The 17446-nt window shown below is 35.0% G+C and overlaps 1 protein-coding gene across 3 annotated transcripts in view; it reads right to left on the bottom strand.

Moving 5' to 3' along the window:
• LAMA2 (laminin subunit alpha 2) overlaps positions 1-17446 on the bottom strand; it is a 588333-nt gene that overhangs the window by 443712 nt on the left and 127175 nt on the right. For all 3 annotated transcript variants that reach the window (XM_073219597.1, XM_073219595.1, XM_073219596.1), the window contains one exon: positions 894-1064. In XM_073219597.1, the coding sequence (XP_073075698.1) occupies positions 894-984 (91 nt within the window). In that variant the 5' untranslated portion in view covers positions 985-1064. The remainder of the gene's footprint in view (positions 1-893; positions 1065-17446) is intronic.

The raw sequence follows: 17446 nt of genomic DNA, 5'->3' as shown, positions 1-17446 counted from the left end.
GACATTATGCCACAGTACAATGCACTGCTCATAGCAGGCATTCAGGCTTGCTGAATAAATACATGAGTGAGTCCTGCATAGCAGTGTGGTTCATAAAAGCCAGAGAGAGGGCTTATATGGCACTGCTTCTTAAAACACTCTTCCGGTGGTATTTAAGTACCTTCATGACCTGGTTGTAGCCTCTGTGCCAGATGCATCTCTGCCCAGTGCCCTCTGACATTTTTGTTTTGCCAGTGGTAACTACTGGTAGCTCCCTGAGTGAGTGAGGTTTCCTGTCTTACTCTGATCTCTCCTACTGGCATTTCTTCTTCTCTTTCCTCTCTCTCCTCTTAACCGGCTCAGCTCTTGTTCTTGGACCTCAGCTTAGATATCACTTCTTCTGGCAAGCCTTCATTCACACTTAGATGGAATTTGTGCCCCTCTTCTCTCTCCCTCAGGCACCTGTGCTCATTCTTTCCTTTGTACTTAGCACTCTACATAGCAATAGTGTGCTTTTTGCCTATTTCCTCATTAGTTGAAGCCAAGGACCATGCTGACCATGCTTAATTTCAACTGGCTCCCAGCATAGTGCCTGACACGTAAGTGACCAATGAATGACTAAAGCCTGAATTAACCACCACATGCTCAGGTACTATTCTGGGGTTAACAAGCCTTATGACTGCCACAGGTCTTCAGCTAGAAAACCTTCCTCAAGCACTGTACCTGATCTATATAAGGGACTCTAATAATATCTGTCAAATGACGGAGAAGGGCTGCAATGCAGCTCACAATGGAAGAAAAATTCTAGGAATTTTTGGGAACCAAAGCCCTTCGGCTTTAACACAACTTGGCCTCAAAATCACTCAACTGTAGATGGTACCCAGGGACCTACAAATACACATTAAAATACATACGGTATGGACTGCTACTGTTTTGATTGCAGATCCGACACTGGGGGTTCCTCACGGGCTGCCCAGGGACATGCTCTACCAATTTGCAATACATTTCAGGTCCTTTTTCTCCACATGTTGCATTCGTGGTGATTAAAGCATTAGAAGCAAGGTTCAGGACAGCAGGGAATAAACCTGAAAAAGATGTTGACATTAAGGTATATAGACTGGGAACAACATGATTTGATTTTGTTGCATTTTAAAATGAAATTAAGATAGGCTATTTTATAAAGCAGTCAATGAAATGAAAGTGAAATAATCAGTGATAATAGCTGACTTAATTATAAAAGGACACTACATAAATAGCATGTGTTATAAAATGAACATTTTTTGTTCTTTCTGGAACTTAAATATGGAATCCAAAGCTATTTTCTTAATTTTTAACCTTTAATACTTAATTAGGAAGAGAGTCCTGTCTTTAACACACACTTTAAAACAATCTGTTCTCCTTACTGGCAAAAGATATTCAATCTTCCATTTTCCATTTCAGCTACATCTAGTAGGAAACTATAATCATATGTAAAGATTTGCAAAACTATGCCTCTATGTTTTTTGTGGTCATTGTTATGCTACAGTTATCATTTATTGTAAGTGGTTGTTGTAATATCCAGATGGGAGAAGGTAGAAAATAATGAAAGTTTTTGGAAAGTCATTCTTTTCTGCCTTCTGTGCTATATACAGCTGTATTATGCAGCAATACATTGCTAGAAACAAGTAATTGTAGTCCATGATAATATGTCAAAAATTATTTCTTAAATGTAACCGAAGTTTTAGCTTGCTTAGTTACAATTGCAGAGGCCCTTCTCAGTGGAGGGCTGGGGAGGCCCTTCATTCCACATAGGAAGCCATCTCAGGCTCTTTACTCCCCATAATTTAATGTCAATTCTGTTTCATACATGTCCAGTATTTGCATTTTATAGACCTCTTTTCAATGACAATATAGTAAAGTCATTGATCAGAAGCCATTCTTTTAGTGAAAAACTCCTCTTGGAGAAAATGCACTTGGGATACCACAATTTGACTCAATTTGTGAGGAACATGCTAACCATCTAGGTGGTCACTGCTCTATACACGCCAAGTAGCTCCACATCAATTCAGCATCTGACAGAAAGTCCTTTACTGACTAAATCTATGTCCTGACATTTTACTGAAATTCCCTAGAGATTTGAGTTCATAAGTGTTTTATACCTCATTTTCAAAACAGCATATGCTGGGTACACAGTAAACACTCACTACATTTGTAAAATGAATAAATTATAAATATTAACCTCATGAAGGTTTTATGTATCATCATCATAAGAATAATAGCAAGAATTATTGAATGTTTATAATGTTCCAGGCACTACTCTGTCAGGCACTGTTTTAACACTTTATCTTTATGGACTAATTTGCTACAAATGACGCCCATATAAGCTACATGCTACTATTACCCCTACTTTATTAAGATGTTCAGTGGTTTGTCCACTGTTGTTACAGCTAGCAAGTAACAGACCTGGGATTTGAGTCCAAGTATTCTGGCTCCAGAGACTATCCTCTTAATCACTACACTGCATGTTCTCTACAATGTCATATGAAACATATATAAATTTAATGCTAACTTATAGTTTTGGTTGATTTAGAATTTCATTGAAAGAAACAAGCGTCTCTCTCTTTCCTCCTCTCTACACTCACTGCTCCCTAAAATCCCTCTGATTCTGCTGCTTTGATCCAGCCAGTGCCCACCCCATTTGCCCTCCTTCCTCCTTGTGTTTTTCTCCAGATAATAGCTACTTAGGGTTTCCAATTTTTCCTTGTTTGCCAGTGCAAAACTTACTTTTTAATCTCATTGTTGTCACTATCTCATTCATTCTTCCTGATAAATTTATCCCCACTGGACCATCTTTATGCTCTGGACCTGAGAGGAGAGATTCTGGCCATATGACATGAGAATAACTAATACAATTACATGATCATTGGTCAGAAAAATATTAGCCATTCATAAAAGTAATGTTATTTATTTCAAGAGGAAGTATAGAGTGTTTTATAAAAGGCAAAGTACTTCACAAAGGGTTATTACCTTTTTTTAATTTTTAAATTTTACTTGTGTATACAAGGCTTACTAGAAACTGCTTCAATTTTGTGAAATTTATAAGGCTACAAATTTGAAAATAATTTGATCATCCCAAGAGCATTCTCTCTCCACCTCAGACATTTTATTCTCTAAGCTGTTAAATGATATTGTTTAAATGAATAAGGTTTGTTTGTATATCTTTCTCTTATGTCAGTAATCATTTGGCATTTAACTGCACAATTATTAAATATGTGTTGAGTACATACTATGCCAGATACCATAAAAGATTTGGGGATGAGAATACTAGTAAGATGGGCTTATTGTGGGAAGTGACCTTGAGCTGAATTGCAGGAGAAATGGATGTTTATCTGCTAGAGAAAAAGAAGGAAAAAGTAAACACACTAGGCAGGTGGGATAGCATGAGCATAGACTTTATTCTGAAATTTCCTATGGATGTTGAATGACTGACAGATCACTTACATTTGTATTTGTTCTTACCTGCTAGATCATGTGATTATATATAGAAATCAATGTAGATATAAATACATAATAGTTCACATATATAACAATACAAACCACTGCCTATTTGTCATTGCCAGTAATTTGTTTTAGTGGGATTTTTTCCAGGTCTTTAAAATTTTAGATTTTAGTGCAGAAAAAAATAGGTAATAAGAAGGAAGAGATATGCTAGGCATCCTGTTTTCAGGAGGGAAAAACTCCAGCTCTCATCTTGCTGGTCTGCAGGATGAGCATAGGCAACCGAGGTCCTTCCAGCCCCTTAGAACAAAGCCAGCCTACCTACACAAAAGCCCTCTCAAGCAGTGGCCAGTGCCTCTAAAACTGCCCCAGGACACTCAGTTTTTCTTTGTGACCTTTGTCTCCTCCCTCAACTCTGATTAGTTCTGACCTTGGCCCTAACCTTGGGTTCTGTTTTATAGGTATGGATAAGAACCCCCATGCCCTAGTTGGATGCAGCCCCTGTGGGACCTGATTTGAGTTGGCTAGACTGCCCCTTCTCAGGTCCGAGTAATCATGGGAAGGAACTAAACAGGAAAGATGCCTGGTGAAAATTATTTTATTGTATATTGTGTGTTCCTAAAATATAAAATGGGATTATACCCCAATTTCCCCACAGAATTAAATGAGTAAAATGTGAGCAAAATGACATGGCTAAAAAGGATTACAGTTATGGAAGTAACATTGATACAAAAGCTATTTCATATTCATTAAAAAATGATCTAATCCCCCAGTAAACTCCATTGTGTAGATTTCATTAGTCCCATTTTACAAATGAAGAGAGCGCAGCTCAGAGAAGATAAATAATGTGCACAGTTATGAATTAGTAACATTGATCACTATGATTTGAACTCAGCTCTTTAACTCTGAAGATATATTTGTATCAGAGCATGAAGAGCCAAAACCTGATACTTAGCAAACCTTATCAACTTACATATTTAATAAAATTTATCCAGTCACCACCCTTTTGTTACTTCAGAGTTTTCTCCTAATAAAAATATTAATAAATTTTACATATATTATCTTTCAGTTCTTTCCATTGATTTGTTTATGTTACACTTATTGACCATGTACTCAAAATTAACCTTCTCACAAATCAATTGTCTTGTTTCATGGTCAGGGAATAGCTGCCCTTTGAAATTTTATCAGCTATTTTGCTGTTTATTTTTAAAAATCAGTAAAGTGTATTGGTCAGGGAAGATCTTCAATTAGTTGCTAATGACCAATTTGAAGAGTTAGTCAATATGTTGGCTTTTATTGAATTTTCAGCAAGTTGTATTATAGATTGAGCCCATTTTCATTATATGTTAAATCTATTAGACTGCACATATTTATTCCCATTCAAAAGCAGCAGAGCAGTATTTATTGCCATATTCAATATGGGTTAGTCAGTTAAGATTATGTAAACATTGTGAGTGTAAATAAACTACAAATAGTTGTTGAACCTTTATATAGTATTGACTGACAGCCTCTTAATTCAATTTGAGGTCATGTAATGTTAATGACATAAAAGCCATCGTCATTATCCATACAATTATAATTGACATTGTTTTTCTGAATAGCATCTAGCCTAAGTAAACTGAGTTGGATTTGTGCTTATGGAACAAAATTAGAAAAATAACAAATAATATTTATTGTCCCTATATTATATATTTTTATTAGGGATTAGAATATGCATATCATATGAAGAATAATACATATCCTATTCTATATGATTAGTAAACAATCTAGAAAAATGCTATATCAACATCATGTGAAAAATGTAAATTTTTCTACAATATGGCAAACATTTAGAAAACTCACCAACTTTTCAGTTTTTATTTGGATGCTTATATATAAATATTCATATATGCTTTATTTGCTTGCTCAAATATTGTGGTATTTTCATACAAGTTGGCGTGATTTTGGTGATACCAAAATCCCACATTCCAGTTTCAAATGGCAGAAACATTTTTAAAACCCATGGATATAGGTTCTATTTTCAGTAATTATGGATAGCTCCTATTGGACCAAACCTCTCAAAAATAACAGCTACGTATTCTGAATAGCATATATTTTTTAAAAACTCCCAAATACCTGAGGACATCAGAGAATACCCCAAATAGGTAAGAGGGATATGCATGTTTAGAAGGAAGGTATTGGATATGCTTCAGACTGTACTATGCAAGGTGGCTAAAAGACAAATAGGAACCCACAGTTTTACTATCTTTTTTTTTTAAACTGTCTTGAAGAACCAGAGAACAGAACTGAGAACAACCACAGCTGCTGTAAAGTGAGGAAGAAATATTGGAAAAGAGAAAACTATAGAAAGGGATCCTTAAAATATGTGTATAAATTCTTCCTGAATCTCTCATTGATGCAAGACCTGCATATGACCTAGGCAGACTCCACGGCACTCATTGGGACTAAAAGAACAAAACGACAATCACAGTTGCTCCAGGAAAGAGTTTAGAGCGTGAGTTCTAGACAAGTTAACCAACTGAAATAATACAGAAATAAAAGTTGGATGACTATGCTTCAGAGGAACATAACAGAATCCTGAGTTTATACAGTGTACCATTCATAATATCCAGAAGTAATTTAAAAAAACAAACAATACTAGACATACAAAGAAACAACAAAATATCACCCATACCTAGATGAAAAGCAGTAAAGGGAGACCAACATTGGTATCAATCAGATGTTGGAATCAGCACATGAATATTTCTAAGCAGCTTTTATAGCTATGATTAAGGACACATTCAAAAAAAATGCTGATAAGGAAAAGAAAGATAGGAAATATCAAAATAGAAATTATCAAAACAAACACACACACATATATACACATATACATATACAAATATGTATATGTATATGTGTATGTATATTTTTTTCTAGAAATGAAAAATGTGATACCTATAATTTTAAAAATCACTGCAGGAATTAATAGAAAATTGGAGATGAGAGATGAAAATGTAAGTAAGCTGGAATATAAATTGATAAACATTTTTCCAAAGTTCTTTAAATACTGTCAATATTTAAAGAAAAAATTATAAAGTTGCCTAGGAGGATGTTGATGTAATACAAATGACAGTTACAACAAAGGAATGGTGAGTGGAGGGTTCATGATAAATGGACCTATATATTTGCAAACTTCTTATGCTTTACATTAAGTGGTACAATATTAAAAAGACTGACAACACCGAAAGTTTAAAAGTTTGTGGAGCAACTATAACTCTGTTCCATTGCTTTTTGGAGTGTAAATTAGTGCAACCACTTTAGAAAACAGGCATCTTCTAAATAAATTTAAACCTAGATATACTTCATGAAGACCTCACAATTCCACTCTTAGGTAAATACCCAAGAGAAATGAAAGAACATGTCCATGAAAAGACCTACACACAAATGTCCACAGAAACTTTTACCAGTATAGCCAAAGCTGGCAACATCCCAGGTTTCCATTAATGAGAGAACTGATATAGAAATTGTGGTATATTTATACAATGGAATATTGTTCAGCATTAAAATGAAACAAACTACTGACATATGCAACAAGATGATTTCCAAAAGCATTATGCCAAATAAAAAAAGCTTTACAGAAGAAGAGTGAATACTCCAATAGCTATTTATATTACCTTTTAGAACAGACAAACCTAATCTATTGGAAAAATAAAACAGAAAAAAATGGTGGGCTTGAGGGGTAGGGACTGACTGGGAAGAGGCATAAAGTAAATTTCTGGGGTGATGGTGATATTCCTGATAGGCATTTGTATTATACAGGTGTATACATTTGTTAAGAATACACTGAACATTACACTCAATGAATGGATGTTACACTCTGTGAGGACTTGTGCATTTCACTGTAGGTATAGTTTACCTTGAAAAAGAAAGTAAACCAATATTAAACTCTAGCTAATGATATTAGTGATGAAGTGTTTAGGCATGAAATTTGCAATGGATTAAAATATGAGAATTATAGTTTTGTACAGATGAATTAATTTATGATAAAGCAAATATAGCAATGTTAATTTTTGGATCTAGATAGTGAGTATATGGGTGTTTGATGTTTGATTCTTTTAATGTCTCTGTATGCAGGGAAACTTTAATAAAATTTAGCAAGCATCAAAAGATACCACCTTACACCAGTCATAATGGCTACTATCCAAAAGACAAGAAATAACAAATGTTGGCAAAGATGTGGAGAAAAGGGAACCCTTCTACACTGTTGGTGGAAATGTAAATTGGTCTAGCCACAGTGAAAAGCGGTATGGAAGTTCCTCAAAAACTAAAAATAGAAATACCATCCAACCAGCAATTCCACTTCTGGAAATTTACCCAAAGAAAACAAAATTACTAATTACAATATATATATACACACCCTTATGTTTACTGCTACATTATTTACAATAGCCAAGATATGGAAGCATTCCAAGTGCCCACTGATAGATGAATGGATAAAGAAGACATGGTACATATACACAATGGGATATTACTCATCCATAAAAAAGAAGTCTTGCCATTTGAGACAATGTGGATGGACCTCAAGGATATCATGCTAAATGAAGTAAGTCAAACAGAGAAAGACAAATACCATATGAGTGCACTTACATGTGGAATTTGAAAAATAAAACAAACAAAAAAGAAATAAACCCATAAATAATGACAACAGACTCCAGCACAGAGAATTTAAAAACCAATAATATAATAATATCCTAGTATGGCAGCAGGTGACACTGTGGTGAGCCTTTAGTAATATATGTAATGATCAAATCACTATACTATAATCTGAAACCAATATTGTAAATCAACTATATTCCAATAAATTAAAGAAGTGAATAAATAGAATTTGGCAAATAATCCATAGAAATGTTATATATAAGTATATGTGTACATATATTGTATATTATATATATATACATGTGTATATGTGATTTATCTCATTTTTTGGCTTTTACAAATTGTCAGTACCAGTAATAATAAAGTTTTAAATTGACATTTCTTAACTCAAATGAGGAAAAGGTTGGATATGAAAGAGGGAAACTGTCTTTTCAATACTGTTCAGAATGAAAGGAACTAAGCAAAGGAAATCACAGGATTAGCAAAACAGCTGAAAGTCTCCTCAGGACACCCGCAGGCCAACAATCAGCAGGTGACTGTTTCCCTGGTACAGCTTTCCAGTTCTTCTAGCTTTTATTTCGTTAAAATGAAGAACTTTGACTGCAAATCATATTTAATACATAAGGGTTGTCTTTTGAAGAACTACAAGCGAGTCAGAGAGAAATGCATTTAATGTATTAGGAAGTGATGTGCCGTGTAGCTCAGCTCAGACTGGTTCCTGAAGCTTTAGGCACTGTTTCTCTAGGTGATGAACTAGAAGGTTGTTATCTGGTAATAAAAAGAATTCTGTTCAAAGAAGCCTCATTTGAATTTGAATTTTGCAAATGAAGGAAAAAATACACAGAGCTTAAATGGGCACGGCTAGTTTTCAAAACACAGTTATCATAATTAGAATTAGAATTAATTATATTATGAATGATCCACCAGGCCTTCACTCCCACCCCTGCTCCAGAAGAAGATGCTTTGCCCTCCTACATCCTTCCTCAAGTGTCGTTCTCCTTCTCCTTTCTATGTGTACACTTGCAGGCCAATTTCTATCATAGTTTTACAAATCCTACAGTTTACTTCCAAATTTCTTCATTTTAAAAAAGCACTCTTTCAATCCTACTTACTGTAATTGAGGCCCTTGCTCTCCTCTCACAATAACACTTCTTCTGTAGGTCTCCCCAGAGGATCCTGAAGTCACTGGGAGAGAAGCAGCCCCCTCTTGCCTCTGGATGCCACTAGAAAACCAGTTCCTCTCATTGTCATTCATCACCTCTTTTAAAAAGTTCCAGATCATCTACCCTTTCCACATGCTCATCTCCATTACTGACTGACTTCATGAAGACCATTCACAAAAATATCGATTACTAATTCACAGTTATCCTTATCCTTCAAATTCCTTATTTATAATAAGAATAATAAAATATATTCCAACATTAATGAAATGTTACTCCACAGAGATCAGAAAATGTTAAAATATACTTTGAGGGTAAATGCATCTTCTCATAATCCTAAGATTCCTGTTTACAATTTATATCTTTGTTTCCAGCTTGACATTGTCCAGCTAACTATACTTTTATGAGAATATCCTGCAATGGTGCAGTGGTGCCCTAACTAGTCTTCCTGCATGACTTCACTTCAGTTCATCTTCCTCAATGCCATGGAAATTATCTTCCTAAAAATTAAGTCTGTCTGATCATGCCACTTTCTTGTTTAAACACCTCTGTGAGTCGTCTGTTGCCTGTGGCACAACAGCCAAACTTCTTGGTAATCTGAATATTTATAATTAGGTCCCATCTAAAGCTGTAAACTCATCTGTTTGCATCCTCTTTCATGCCTTCCTTCACCTCCAATGTGCAACATCATACTGTCTACAAATATACCAGGTGCTTTGAAAATTCTTTTTCATGACACTGTCCAGTCTCTTCTATGTAGAATGTTTTCTTTTTCTGATATGTGGCCATTTAGTCATCTTTCCTGACACAGCTCAAATACCCCCTGCTCTGTAAAAGTGTTTCCTGACTTTGCCACACAGCATGTTTCCTTCTCAGTGTCTACATAGTACTACATAACTACACAGTTATTTTATTATAACCCTCATCCCAGTGAAACCTTAAAGTCTTTTATAGTGGATCTCTAATCTATAACAATGTGTACAAGAATAACACTGGTATATAATAGCACTCAAATTCAAATTTATTGAATGGGAATAAGTGCATGCACTTGTATAATCTTTCTGGAGAAACATCTGGCAAACCAAAGCCATTACATTAATCAGATCCTTCATTCTGTGGAAATATAGGACTCTGTTTTGGTACTCTAGCTCAGGGAAATAACTCAAAGAAAGCCAAGCTATCTGAATAATTCAGACTTTTATCATATCTGGGCTAATATCCTGTCTCCATAGCTATTCTTTGGTAACTGACATTGTATTTGGTTTGGAGGGTATTCAGTACCTTAGTGTTATGTTTTTACACATCCTCCTTCCCATCCACACACACACATATACAATGGATCATGAAGCAACGTATGTATGGGTAATATAAACGTTGCTTCACTTAAACATCTTCAGGATGAAATGTTAAGGAACAATAGTAGTCACAGCAAGCACAACTACTTACACAGAAACCCAATGTTTATGCAATGAGCATGATCAGAAGTAGTCACAGTGTCACTTTAAAAATAGTTTCTTCTCCCCTCCTTAAGGAGTTTAGGTATGTACACATGACTCTGTCTTAGGGCTCTGAATCTTGGGCACTTGGAGTACAGGACTAAGGAGATAAGGAAAATAAGATGACAGTGACAGAGATAATACTACCAGAGGGAATGGGGAGGAAGGGGTGACAGCAATGTCTGCAAAGGTACCCTGACTACACCATTGAGGCAGGGAAAGCTAGGAATGGCCCTGATGTCTGTCATCTCCTAAGCCTGGTTTTCAAATTTTCCCAGCAATTCTGCAAGTTATGTGATCTATTTGAAATACATTTCTGCTTAAGTTAAACAGTATTGGTGATTTCTGCTGCTTGTAATCAAGAAGCCAGATGAATATAAAGATGGTATGTTATGTTTTTACACATCCTCCTTCCCATCCACACACACACATATACAATGAAGATAGGAAGATAAAGAGAGTAATCTTATTAATAACTGACAAAAGGGATAAATATGTATGGGTAATATAAACGTTGCTTCACTTAAACATCTTCAGGATGAAATGTTAAGGAACAATAGTAGTCACAGCAAGCACAACTACTTACACAGAAACCCAATGTTTATGCAATGAGCATGATCAGAAGTAGTCACAGTGTCACTTTAAAAATAGTTTCATGGTGAAAGTTTCCTTCCAGCTTTTTGTTTCTTTGTCTGTTTTCACTGTGCCCTTTGATTGTCTCTAACTTTGTAAAGTTTGGTGAACCATCATTTAAAAATGATGATGATCTAACTCATATCTTTAAAGAAAATCTAATGCAGGCAAAAAGAATTTGTAAACATTTTTTCTTGTTTTCATCAGCTTAAATATTAAACAAAATGAATATTGTAGAGTAGCTGTCTTCATTGCCTGTGATTATTGCATTATAATTATTAACACTAAGGTATTGAAATATATATTTATAGATCAGTATACATGATACATGTATTTTAATTTCTCAAATAATGTTTCCTGTTAACATCTATAGTCCAGTTTACAAAGATCATCACTAATATAACTGATAACAGATACTATTTGGGGACTTGCTATGGAAAAGTCAATCAATGAATTCTCTTCAGTATATTCAATTTTTCAATAACTTCTAAAAATCATCACATATTGCTTATAATAATGCATTACATATATATATATATATATATATATATATCTCCCCCTCTTTCTATACAGTATTTCTCTTGTTCACACCAAGCACCTATTGCCACTCAAAAGAATAAGAGGAAACTGTTTGAATGTTTCTAACTTTCCATTTTAATCTTCTAGGTGAGTGGAGAATTTTTAAAAATATTCATGCAAGCAAACAGACCTGTTTGCAAATGATTCAGTATTTGAAAGACAAAAGAGAACCTGCCAATTTAAAATGTTCTAAGACATGTCAAGGAAGAAAAGGAGATACTTGTCTGTTGAAATCCTTAACTATGTGGGTGTGTAGGAGGAACACACTGGCATAAAACAAAAATGGGAAAAACAAAATGCTGCTGGAGAGAATGATTTCCAGCTGTGCACTGCAGGAAGTAACTTAATGCTCTTGATCCGTGGTGCAGATGAGGAGTTTTATAGAACTAGAAAATCAGTCCGATTTGAACTAATAGCCGTCCAGACACAACAATGCTTGTAAGCTGGAAAAAAATAATGCTGAATCGTTGTTCAAAAAAACAAAACAATAATGACAAAGACACACAGGGAGCATGTATTCTAGCTCTAACTCATGCCTGCAGGCCTCTCAAAGGTATCTTGTACTGCTGCTTAGTTTTTGCCCTTTTCAGCTTTCAAAATAAAAGGATATTTTGGGAGACTTCTGGGTTGGTTTGGTCTCCTTTTTGAATCAGAGAAAGTAGTACTTGTTCCTCTGTGGAATTAATTTGAAAAACTGTTTACTCAGTTCCTCTCAAACAGATTAGGATGAAAATTAAAGCATTTTTATTATCATAAACAAAAGAAACCAGACGTAACCTTACATACTCCCATGGATCATAAGCAGATTTTGTTTATAGAATATCAATAGTATTATACATGTAGATATTCTCACTATAATAAGGACCATGAGGGCCATGATGAACTTAAATGCCATCTTAGCCACTTGGCCCAGCCAAATGGCCCAGCCAATTGACTATAGGATTTTAGTCAATTCCTGACAAAGGGTGTCACTGATCTTATTAAGATAGGATTATGTCATGAATTTGCAGTGACCTAAAACTTAAACATACATAAAAAAATAACTGCCACTGTAACCCAGATTTCTGGCAAGAACACTAACAGGATAGACATAACATTGCATCTCTATGACAATGACTTTAAGTGGGGCATTTATATCCAAACTCCTCCAAATAATTTTTTGTTTTTGAAACCAACTCTAAGTACCCTGTGTCTGGTAAATTTGAGTTGACCACACTACCTCTGAACCACACAGACTTCTTGACATTAAAAAAAAAAATCAAATTTAGCAAAATATCATCTCTAGGGCTAGATAGAGATTATTTATCTAACTTCAAATCTGCCTCCATAGAATACAGGTCCTTACTACACCCTCTCCACTATATATTGAGTATTTGGTGGTGACACAATGTCCAGTCCTTTCAATTTGCATGGAAATGTTATCCACTATCTAATTAAAATTAGAATTTACAAACTGCTTTTTATGTTCCATTTGTAGGACAATTCTGAATCACCCTAAAGGTTTTCAAAATCATATAATAAAAAATAATTATTATAGCTAGGACACTTATTTAGAGTGTTCTAGCATAAGGGTACCCAAAATATTCATTGAGGGGGTGACAGCTGGGGAGAAATAGACCGTTTCCAAGCTTCTTCTAAACTCACTTCATCAGTATCAGCAGAACATATGTTCAGGATCTGCTCTCTTCTGTCTGGCTTCCAAAACCAAGCCTATAAATTAGATGTCTCTTTGGCAGGTCTGTCTGCAAACTCAAAATGAGAAGTAAAAAAGGCAAAGGAGGGGAAATGCAAAACACTTTTAAGTCACTGAAAGTGAAATTTAGAGCCTTAAATTGGCAATTACCCCACAACAAAGGTGTTTTTAATAGAGAAAACAAATCAAACATTTTGTGTCTGCATATGCTGTTAATGATCCAAAATATAAAAATAAAAATATGATAAATCTTTAAATTAATTTCTATGTGAGAAGCATGAGTTTATATTTATATCCCCCAAACAAAAATATCAAAAGGGGCTCACATCAGCTTTCATGCATAAATAAGCAGCAGGAAAGATGCTGTTCCCCACGGGCTTTGCTCTTTAAGGACTGCTAGACAATTTCATATCTCTAATGATGAAGTAGATCAAAACAAAACCGAACCTCATTACTTTACATTGTGTTTTCCTGCTTAAAAGACTTAGACAAAAGGAAAACAGAAAAGTCACATATATTTATTTTGCGTTTTTTTCATTTGTTTTTATCTGTAAGTATTAGAGTTTGTCAGGACTTGATCTTGGATCTTATTTTGTTCTCCTCCCCAGATAATCTCATACACTACTAAACTATTATCATACCATCTGCAAAGTTAACAACTCCCAAATTTTATCTCCTGGCCAGGTATCTTTCTGGAACTCCAGACCTACTTATCCAAATGCTGTGTTGACCCCTCCACTTAAATGTCTCAGGAGCATTTCAAACTTAATCTACTCAAAGCACAGCTCATGATTTCCTGTGCTCCAGCACTCCCACCATCGAATTAGCTACTCCTTAGTTCTCTGTAGCACAACACATTTTACTTTACCCACCCAATGTCTCATACAGAAAGCTGAGTCATTGTAGATGCCATTCCATTGCTAAATACTATTCTAACCCCAGAATTAATTTCAGATCCATCTGCTTCTCTCCAGTACCCCTGCCAAGTGACAAGCATTTTTAATATCTGGACTTTTGCAAGGGCCTCTTAAGTGGATTCCTGATTACCCTTTGCCCTTTCCAATCCATTTTTAACAAAGTGGATTTTCTTAAGGTGCAAATCTGATCAAGTCACTTTTCTTAAAATCTTTCAGTGGATTATAATCACACCTAGGTTAAAATTCAAATTATTATCCTGGTTTACAATAGCTTCTCATCACATTCAAAGAACACTGCCTGTAATCAGTTTCCAGATCAAGGCTCTGCTTTTTCCTTCTTCATGACTTTGCCTAGAAGTCCCTACTCCTTAACTTTCCTCCACTCTTCATACCTTCCTATTTTTTACAAGTTTCTTCCTGGTATCTTATTTCCTCTGAGATCTGTCCTAACCCTTTCTAAATAGTCCCCCATTACAATCCTTAATTATGCCTTACTTTTCCCATGTAGCACTTTAAAATGTGTAATTCTATCCAATGATTATTTATTCAAGGTCTGTCTCCCTTACTGGAACAGAAACTCTGTGCTGAAAGAAACCATTTTTGTTTCCTTCACTTTGTTTACCATGGTATTCTCTGCACTGGGCCAGAGCTGGACACGTAAAAATACTCATATTCTCTTAGAATTTAGAGCATAAATTTTGTGCCTATTCTGAAGAAGTGAAAAACTTCCTTTTGTAAAAACATGAAAAGAATAAAACATGAAAAAAGTAAAACATAACAAAACCACATACAAAAATACCCCCATTCTTTTCTTGTTTTAGTGACTTGACAGCATAGAAATAATATTAACCTTAAGGCCTAAAACCAATATTTTCTCACTGTTTATTGTGTTAATTGTCTTTCAAAACCCAAATCCCTGCCCTCTGGGTAACTTCTCATCTTTATCTTGGAAAATAAACAAAACAACCCTTTGTGTTTTGTTGTGAGTTACTTTGAATTCTCTCTGGTATTAGGTTGGTCTGGTTGATACATGAGAAGTTAGATTAACTGACTGATGTATTCCCTAATACCCCCGTCTATCCTCCTCCAAACACCCTGTAAATTTGGGGAGAGGAAATCCCAAGGCAAAATACCTCTAAAACCGAAATCAGTCCAAGGGAGAAATAAAGTTTAAAACCCATTTATTGCTTACAAACTGCAGTCCAGGGCCATTTCTCTCTCCTGCTCCAGCAGAAGCCAACCAGCCCTTCCCCTTAACCTCTCAGGTTCAGATCAGCCCTCCATTGCCCAGGTAAATACCCATTGATATGGAAATGAACCTGTCTCCACCCCTGAGTCATGCCTATTGATATGCAGACGCACTAAAGTCATACTTCTCTCCACCCCAAGAATGCACTAAAGCCAGGTGAGATATTCTGGAAATATTACAATTTTACCCACTACCTCCTTACCAAAAAACAAAACCACCACTTCTGGAAGATACAAATGTACAGTTCTGATAAATACAACATTAAAGTTATACACACTGCTAGGCTGCTTCTGGAACTTTTATATTGCATTTTCACTTTAAATTATAACAGCTCCTAGCCTGATCCATAGGATGAAGAATTAGAATGAAAGTTGCATAAAAAAATACTTCACAGATGACTCAAGCATCTAATTCTGTTTTATGCTTTAAAAGCAAATTCTATGCAGCTTCAGAATATCTATGGAAATACTTGTTTTATAGACAAATTTTTCAGAAGTGAGATTTGACAGTGTTTATAGCAAAACACTTTGTTCTCTAGCAGCTGTCTGAATACACACATAAATATGCAGGAAAACTCACAAATATTCCTTTTGCTTTTGTAGATACTTGCAGTGACAAATCAGCATTATACAGTCATTTAGCATAGTGTTACTAATAATATTTTTCATTTACCAAGCACATATAAACTTTCGGATATATAAAGAAGCTTTTGGCAGAATTTTGTTTTTGCCTTTTTACCAACATTCTATGACCAACTCTAAGTTGTTTGAAGGCAGAAACCATAATTTATTAATCTTTTTATTCTCAGAAATAACAAGTCATTGATATCAGACAGGTGCTCAATATTCATAAAATTAATGAATCTCATTAATGAATGAGATCCTGCGGATTGATTTAGCCACACCAGTCTAAATTTTCTTTTAATTTTGCATGGTGTCAATATACTTATTCTAGTTTATTTGATCTAAAATAAACAAACAAAAACCAAAACCAGGAGTCTGTCTTTATCACAAGGCATGTACTGTTAACATTTGTTTGAATAATGCAATTATTGATTATAATAATCATTGATGATAATAAATGTGTAGCACTCAACTTCACAAAATATTTTTACTTACCTCTTGATTCTCACAACAAAACTGTAAGGTAGATGGGGCAGGCATTATTACCTAAATTGTATAGATAAAATACTGGAAAATCAGTAATGGTAGATCATTCTTGAAATACAGAACTTGTGCTTTTCAAATTCAATCCCAGTTATTCGACTATATATAACACATATTCACTGAATCCTTTCACATAGTGACTGAATCTCTCAAACTGTCCAGGCACTCCTGTTAGGCAGCAATTATATAAGAAAGAACACACACATGGTGCCTCAGCCTTCACAGGGCTTCAAACCAGTACAAGAGAATTATACGATAGAATTTTTGCAAAAATTTTATTAGAAACATTTCCATGCTGGAAACAGTAAATAAAGGACTAGAAGTACAGGGTGACAGCAGGCAGCAAGGAAAAAATTTCAAAATACCTAACTAAGTATGTCTGGCTAGAGGTCAAGGGTGAGCTAAGACGAGAATCAGAGAAACCAGAATCAACTGATGTTCACCTTATATATTAGGCTAGGA

The sequence above is a fragment of the Manis javanica genome, chromosome 13, assembly GCF_040802235.1.
Source record: "Manis javanica isolate MJ-LG chromosome 13, MJ_LKY, whole genome shotgun sequence".
NCBI lineage: Eukaryota > Metazoa > Chordata > Mammalia > Pholidota > Manidae > Manis > Manis javanica.
Note: the sequence above shows the minus strand (reverse complement) of the source record. Positions and strands in the feature narration are given on the sequence as shown.